Source organism: Channa argus, chromosome 1 (assembly GCF_033026475.1).
Source record: "Channa argus isolate prfri chromosome 1, Channa argus male v1.0, whole genome shotgun sequence".
Classification (NCBI taxonomy): Eukaryota; Metazoa; Chordata; class Actinopteri; order Anabantiformes; family Channidae; genus Channa; species Channa argus.
The window spans coordinates 36,026,057-36,034,838 of NC_090197.1; the positions used below are offsets into that span (position 1 = coordinate 36,026,057).

At 39.7% G+C, this 8,782-nt stretch overlaps 1 protein-coding gene across 5 annotated transcripts in view; it reads left to right on the forward strand.

Moving 5' to 3' along the window:
• The window catches only part of grid1a (glutamate receptor, ionotropic, delta 1a), a 217,858-nt gene extending 210,818 nt beyond the window's left edge, over window positions 1-7,040 (forward strand). For 2 of the 5 annotated variants that reach the window (XM_067516461.1, XM_067516490.1), the window contains 3 exons: window positions 385-625; window positions 5,147-5,279; window positions 6,353-7,040. In XM_067516461.1, coding sequence (XP_067372562.1) covers window positions 385-625; window positions 5,147-5,279; window positions 6,353-6,765 — 787 coding nt within the window. In that variant the 3' untranslated portion in view covers window positions 6,766-7,040. Of the gene's footprint in view, window positions 1-384; window positions 860-5,146; window positions 5,280-6,352 lie in introns of all 5 variants that reach the window. The other 3 variants (XM_067516470.1, XM_067516498.1, XM_067516480.1) reach the window with 3 other exon arrangements.
• The last annotated feature ends 1,742 nt before the right edge of the window (window positions 7,041-8,782 follow it).

The window sequence follows — 8,782 nt, forward strand, 5'->3', positions numbered from 1 at the left end:
TCAACAATGTCAGTCTTACATCTACTGCTACGCAACTGCAATGTTTTTAAGCATTTTAGCCAACTATAGATCTTTAATGAGCTGCCAGTCACTGCCAATTCATTACATTAACTGTGCTTTTTTAATTAGTTTTTATAATTTGTGTCCTGAGCTGCACAGTATTACTGAATAATTATAATCTTTCAGAATAGTTATATTTATCTATGAAAATTATTTAATGTCCCATTCTCTATTCTGCTCTCTTTGTAATTTGATTAGCCAGCATTTCACATTGGCTGAACTGAACCAAAGCTAACAATGTTTGATCAGTGTCCTCTGGTGCCGTCACATGAAACGGTGCGCTTTGTATTTGTGAAAGAACTATTTAGTTTTTGTCCTCCACAGGATTTTGGAGCTTCAGGAAAAAGGCGACCTTGACATTCTAAAGCAGAAATGGTGGCCGAAGAAAGGGCGCTGTGACCTGCAGAGCTATGCAGACGCCCAGCCGGAGGGACGGGCGCTGCGTCTCCACAGCTTTGCAGGCGTCTTTTGCATCTTGGCTGCTGGGTTATTGTTGGCCCTCCTGGTGGCAGCACTGGAGACTTGGTGGAACAGCAACCACTGCAGGAGAGAGCAGGCCAAAGAGGTGACCACTGACAACTCATCGGGCCAGGGCCCAGGCCCAAGCCTGCTAACCCAGAATCGGGCCATGGTGGCCACCACGGGTCCCCCTGCCCCTCCAAGGCCCCGGTCAAGACCCAGACCCCCGGGTCCCCTGGTCCTGCCCAGAGATGCCACTGCCACACTCTACTTTATGGATCCAGCAGGCGCTGACACCAGCCCCGATTTAGTAGAGCTGCAGTACACCCAGTTATAATAGGTGTGCCCCTAACAAAAGTCCAGACATCATGTGATCAATCTACTCATTCCTTCTCATGTTGGGAGAGAGGTTGGGATGCTTTGGTAGGGACTTCTGAGGCTTCTCTCTCATTCTGACATTTTAAAACATTAATTGACTACATTTTATTCTGAAAAAAATAATCACAGTCACTGGTGCTCATGAGAGAACCGGAGCTGCAATGATAACAGTAATATTGACTTACATATTCAAAACCACATCCTGAAATTGTACTTCTGAGTCAACAAATGCCTCAGTTGTACAATAGCTCTCTTTAGCTAATCCATTCAAGTCTTAAACGCTTTAGAGCTCAGGCTTTACCTTGCTGCTATCTACTGGGCTGCCCCGCTGCATGAGGCATCCAGACAACTAAGGCTTGACATGGATCCCTAAACTAAAGTGTGAGCAACAGCAGATAGTAAGAATCTGAGCCTTGACCTCCCTGTCTAGCTTGACAGTCCAACAGTCCAATAAGAACCTCTGGCTGAGGCCACTCATTTAAGACCCAGTCCTGTCCTGAAACCACACAGCAAATCAAACTCCACCAATACTGGTTTTTGGTGCAGACAAAAGTTTGACTTACTGCTGTTGATTTCTATTTCAGTCTTTGTGCAGCTGCTCTCATAATTACCACATACTGCTGTCATGCAAGATTCACAACAAATGTCAGCATCTCATTATTTATAGAACACAGATTTTTTGTTTTGTTGTAGTCAGGCTTGTGTGCTCCATTATTTTTATGTTTATAGATAAATACAGCAATTTTCTACCCAGATAATTTGAACATCCATAAAAGATATTTGTTTTCTTGGTTCCAAATGAATGCAGTTGTGGCAGGTTCTTCACAGCATAAAGTGCCAAAAGCTATGCAGGAATGTGTCAAAATTGCATTATAATCGAATGTCCCTTTATTGTCGGCTGTACCAAAATAAGAAGTCAATTAATGGAGTAGCTGAGCAGTAAATTGGAAATGCGATTGTTTTGCTTCATGCTTCCAAAATGTGACCATTGGCTGGATTTTTCTTAGTTTTACATTAATAGCCATTATAAGTTTCAGCAGTTATGTCAGACACTAGTAAATTATAAGACATCCCCATGGAATCAGGGATTTTTTTTTCTGTCTTTTCTTATCTTTTGGAGACTAAATTATTACGCTAGTGTTCCTCAGTTTGTGAAAGCTGAGAATAGTTTCACCAAAAAATGGCCTAAAATTGTTAGTATGTTATAAGTGACATTGGAACCATGACGGCACGCACAGTATGTGGATATTATGACAAAACCTACTGTTAACCTGAATGCATCCGCCTAGGGCTGGGCGATAACATGATTGGGATTATTATAAATTTAAATAAATAAAAAATAATAATTATACTATCTTGTTTATTATTGTTGCTATCTTTGACCAAAAGATTATAGTTAAATAGCTGAGGAAAACTAAGTAGTAAGATGTTCACACAGGAAGAGATAGTTGTGGCCATAAGGATAAGGTGATGATTTAGAAATGGTTTGGATTTTTTAAATCTGGATAAACAGTGATACCCACAATATCCATCCATATAATACACAGGTGGCCTATGGTGATGAAGACAGTGAAACACAGCAAACCTTTTCTACCATTTGAAATGGTCAAATGGTAGAAAAGGTTTACTCTCTCAGTAAACCAAAAGTCCCAAGTCTCAGCTCAGTGACTGCAGGACAGTGGAACAAACACACAAGCCTCTTGTGGCAAATTCCCAGCAGAAGTCCCTTCTTTCTGCCTTGTCAGTAATTACCCAATACATGGGTTCAAAATGAAGCAAGTGCAATTATTTATGTTTTACTGTAAAATATGATATTTAGTTTAGAAAGTGGTAGGAAAAAAGACACATGAGAACTCCTGGGACAATGTCTCATGATGGAAACAAACATAAGCTGAATTAATAACAAACACACTCAATGTTTCTGCTCTCCTTAATGGTAATACATTTATAAATGTGATCCTATCGCCCAGCCCTACATCAGCCATATAAATGAATAGTTCAACTTTGTATGAAATACAATATAATATTCTGCCAGTTTGCTGGCAAATTGGTACCACTCATATATTGTATGTCTGTCACAAATGATCTACAGCCAGGAAGGAGATGGTTAGCCTAGGTTAGCATAAAAACTAGAAACGGGAAAGTATCCCACGTTCTTTTGTGGGAGTAACATTGTTTAGCTATTTCTTGACACTCCCCGTCTCTGCTGGTTACCTGCTGTTGACAGTTTCACAGTCACTGTGTTTACATGTACTGTAGTAACTGGGTTACTATAAATCTAGGTGCTTGGAGCACATTAGAATTCAGATTGTCCTCTAAGCCACACATATGTTGGAAGCATGGCTCACAGAAACTGCTCCAGGACTTTGAGATTTGCTTTAAATCTAAAAGTGCATGATAAAAAAAATATATATATTATTTTTATGTTATGGCTGCACTGGAGCTGACTGCCGGACTTTCGTCAGACAAAATAAAGCCTATTTTCATAGCACAAACTGAATGTAACATCTTAAGTGGCGACAGACTTCTCTAGGCCACTTAGACTACATTATAGGGTGGACGTATTTCCTCTATGTAATGTATTCATTGTATCCAGCCACTCCACTGTTTTCTCCGTCTCTGGTCTTTTTTTATTGTAATGCATGCTTGTAGTGTTACAGGTATACACGCGAGAGAAATGGGCAGTCTGCATCAGATGTCTACCCCGGGAAATCAGCTGTTTGCTAATTCTGTTTTAATCATGGAAAATTGATTTCTTGGTTACTAGAATTAATACACCAGACAAAGCCAACAGGACTAGTTACTTAAGCACATGTAAACACAATGAGTGACAACAACAAACTGCTACAACTTCAACTCCCTGTAAACTTATAATTTATAGTTTGTCTAATCAATGCACAACTGATAATTTCCCAAACAATATAACATGTTCATTTGTGAGCTTCAGGGGGTTTTGTTGGTGAATATACTTCTGAGCTTTTAACCAGTGGGATGCGTGAATTAAAATCATTTTGTTGTGACAGTTCAGAAAAAATGCCACAATTATTCATTTTGTATTTGTGCTACAACAGTAGTGTCTTATTCTGCCCGCTGTTGATGCCAAATATGAAATGTAGTAAGAAAAACTGGATACTCGAGTTAAAAATGGCACCCAGTCACTTGGATGAAAATGACTTGCCTGGCACAAGAGGCAAAAACTGTTTTCATCTTCTGGGTTTGCTTCCACATTGTGCAGCTCACTGCACATACAGCCATCCCTGCGCTGCCATTTGCTCCCACTATTTCACATTTTCAAATTAATGTCATACAAAAACAAACCTATTCTTGGTACCAAAACCAAAGTTTAAAAAATATTAAACTCCTTTAGAGTAAAAACTGACCTTGTTATTCGAGGAGGTCTGTCAACAGTTTAAAGAGGTGCCTTTGGAGATACTGTAGTTAAAATGTGTACAGCATATTTCTTTTTTACAAATCAGATATTTTCTTCTACAGTTATTAATTTTTGTACTAATCATTTTAAACTGTTAGTCTTTGATTCTCATACTCCCCTTCCTTCAGTTTCAGCAGCAGCACTACAGTAGCTACTCGGGCAGGAACTGAAATAACCCTTGTACATTATCACAAAGAAAATTCAACCAGACAGTCATAAATCAGAGCCAAACACAAAGTAAAGAGAGTTAGTTATGACTGAGAAAGAGCTCACAGAGTTACTTCTCAGCTGCTGCTACTACAGTACAGAGCTAACAGTACCATTCAGAATTACACTAGCTCCATATTCTGAGTCTCACTGCACCAACTGCACAACGTAAGATTTGCAAATTAGACAGCAATGTAGACACATGGCAAAAAGATAAATAAATTAAAAAAATCTTATGCAAAGCAGTTCCGTACTCCAGGACAGTCTCCAGCTGCTATACAAACACACCACAACATAAACATTTGCAAATTTGCTGAATGGTATGAAATGAAAACTGCATATAGACGCTGGAGTTTTTTTAAGGCTACATACTGTTGGGACAACTGGAGGAACTTGATGAGGAATTTGTTCAAAAGTAAGAGGATACAACTGTCGGTCACAATCCTATACTTCTGACACAGATGAGTGGTATACTCTCATCCAATTCTCAGAGTATTCTTCAAGACGAACTATTCCTTTTCCTTAACCAATTAGGAGTTAATTGCAATTATATGTCAATGTCCAGATTCACAGGACACCGTTTTGTTATGTATCATTGTCTATGATCTCCAGCAGGTGACTAAGGATTGCAGTCTGGAAAGGGTTTCTGGTCCATTGACATATAATGACATAAGCACTCCACCAGAAGGGAGGCGGGACATATGGACAGACAGAGACTGGGAAGAGGCCGAGGCTCTTGACACAGGTCAGGGGCGGCCTGACTTACTGTACTGGATGGTCATTGGCTATGTCAGGACAAAGGGGCGGGGTTTGGGGCTGGGCAGGGGTAGATTGTAGTTTCTTCATTTGTCATCTCACCCCATGGTCTCTCCCATTATTTGCCAGTTTTTGTTTTGTCTGTCTTCAGTGTGGCCTGAGTTAAACTGGTGCATGACAACAGTATTGTTGTGTGGAGGGCAGGGTGCAGCCAAAAATGAGCATGATAATATTTGATGGAAAATGGGGCTAAACAGTCATGTGCTTTATATTTGGCCTTTCCCTCTCCTCTCCCATATGTGTTGTCTCATTGAGGTCCTATTTTATATATATATATATATAGGATTATTTTGAAGGATACTTCAATATAATTTAGATCGCTTCAGTTAACTGACGTTAACTACTTTATCTTCATTTGAATGTTATTGTCTCACAAAGTCAGATTCATTGGATTTGTGCATTGGAGCCTGTCTTGTTAACGGCCGATGCTCTTCATGCAAGAGTCACTCCTGCACATGTGTGGTCATCTAATTGTGGAGGAAATTTAAATGCCTTTTCATGAAGAGACATCGTTATTGGTTTCAGAAATGGAAACTTTTTACTGGGGTTGTAAAAAGTAATATATTTAAGATTTTTTTACCTGAAAAATACTAGATTTATACTGTAAATTTGGGTTTTAATGAATAAAGCAGAAATAGGCCAGTGTCTTATTTCAGCATTCTTTGAGCATATTTAGATGTGTGTTAGTCTTTCTCCTAACGAACGATAGGCTGCATTGCATGTACTGAAGATAACCGGTCTTGATGATGATGATGAAATGACCATTGTAACCCATCTCCCTCTCTTTTCACTCTCTCCCCCGTCCTATTCTCTCTTTTAACCTCTTAACCCTTTTTGCTGCACATTCATTTTCACTTTTATTCTTTGTCACACTCACACTTAATGACATTCATGCTCTCCCTTCCATTAAAACCTCTATGCTCCATCCTTTCTCCCGGCTTCTTTTATTCCACACACTCTCACTCTGTGGCTCTGCCTGCCTTTCTTTCCTTCTGTCTTTAGGACAAAGAGGTGAACCTGGAGCAGGTCCACCAGCGTTTAAACAGTCTCCTGGACGAGGACTTGGCCCACAAACAGCTTCCGGGCCAGTCTATCGAGATCTCTGCCCTGGACATTGGCAGCATGCAACCCAGTCAGTCCCTGGAGGCTTTGTCAGCCCGGGAATATCCAGCCCATCGGGGGCCACCACCACTCTCTGTGACCACCTTCCTTCGGGAGGGTCGTGGGGCAGGAAGGACACTAGGCGCATCCGCTGGCAGGACCTTGCCCCTGCCCCTCAGCAGTGCCACCATGCCCTCTATCCGCTGCAAACACAGGGCACCCAACGGGGGGCTCTTCCGGCAGAGCCCAGTCAAGACACCCATGCCAATGTCCTACCAACCAGTGCCAGGAGGACCCATCCCAGAAGTCCGTGAGCCCAGCCATGGGACATCCATCTGAGCACGTCAAACATTCACAGACACTCAAGCTCAAACCCGATATGGAGAGCTAAACAGAGTGCTAGCAGTGTGAAGAGATATAAATAAAACACTAAAAAAGGATTTTTATTACCAGAGATCTGAAGAGTCAGTGGGATGACACTAAGACTTTAATGTACATATTTGTGAGTACAAAGAGAAGCAACATTAAAAAGTGTATTTTGAATATTCAACAGTTGAGTTTAAAAAACACTAAAGTTTTTTTAAAAAGATGACTGAATGGCTTTGTAAATTTTGTTCTAAATGAATAAAGGTGACAATTCTTTGTGGTTGTTTTCTAAGTGCCAAGTTCAAAGATGTTTTCTTTCAGATCAACATAAACTGAATGTACTGTGACAATTCATGATAAAGATACATTTCACACTTCAAAGAAATTGGAAAATTGATTTGTTTCATATGAAAAAATAAAGTACTATATAAAAACGTAAATGTGTGCTTGAAAACATTTAGAATATCTGTAATACTGTCAGTGTGTATCTACTGCAACAGGATTGAAATCGGAGCTTTATTCATTATGGCTCTCATTATAAGTTTCTTGATTCTTAATGAGGCATCAATATTCTGATTCTCTTGAACTTTCCTGAGAATTGGATGCATCATTTATAGTTCATTGCATTTCAACTATAGTATTTAGACTATACTATATATCAACTATAGTACAAGAAGATGTGGTGTCCCGTATACTGCTTAAGGAAGCCATAAATTATCCACAGTACCTCTAAATTTACAGTATGATGATGATGATCTAGTTAACAGAACATTGATTTAACATCAACTGATCAGTATCATTAAATTATATAAATTCATCACCATAATGTTTACATTAAAAAAAGTAGGTTTTACCCTGTGGAAAAAGTTTAATCTGACTCATGCAAAGGGTCTGAACCACTCACATTTTGGTTTTATCTAAAAGAAAACTTGTTTGTAGCACTTATTCCACAACACACTTGAACTTTTGGGTAAAAAAGTACAAAAACATTAGGTTACTTTGAAACTGTAAGAATATTTGGATGAAAAACAAAACAAATTGTAGCTGAAGTAAGTGAGAGTTCATGTTTGCCAGTTTCAGCTGCGAATTACAAAATAATACAAAACAGAACTTTACAATTTCTGCATGTTCAATCCATTTGATATCAACTTGTCCCTAAGGGCCACACCTGTCATCCACCTTGGCACATCTCTCAGCACACATGCAGTCTAAGCGAGAAAAAAACAAAATGATATTTTCTTATAATGCAATTTATACAGCAACCTCCAGCAGTTGGTGTCTTAACCAGACTTACTTCTCACATTGCCATTTTCAGGCCCATATAAAACTAGGAAAGGCAACAACAACATGTAGCAAGCAGACATACTAAAGTCCTGCCCTGCAATAAATAGATGGCTGGTTGTCGTTAAAATGTCCTGCTTTTGTTTCAGTTCACTAATTCGACATTCGACAACATACGCCGCATTACTTTACATCACAACAACAAACTGGACTTGGTCCAGAGGGAAAGTGCTTTGTTGACCCTCGTCTACAAGGTGGCCTGTTCATTAGAAACTCCATGTGGTATTTCTACATTAAAGTACAAATATTTACTACAGTAGATGCAGACACCTGACGAATACTTTATGCCCTTCCAGCATCTTCTACTGGCTAAGGACAGCAACAAAATCTAAGGAACACTATAATCACTGTTACTGGAGAGATTGTACTACTACTGTACTCAGAATTGCCTTTTGCCTTTTTTTTGTCATTGCATCCACTGACCCAAATTGTCAGTTTGGTGAGGCTGGTAAGACTTAACATCTGCCTCCTATAATACGCTTGGATTTGCCATCTGCCTGTTTTCACCTTAAGGCATACAGTAAGAGGAAACAAAGTTCCTGGAAGACTGGCTACTGCAGGTAGAAGGACAAAGTACTTCACGGCACACTGTGACTGGTTTGGCTCATGTGACCATGGGATGGT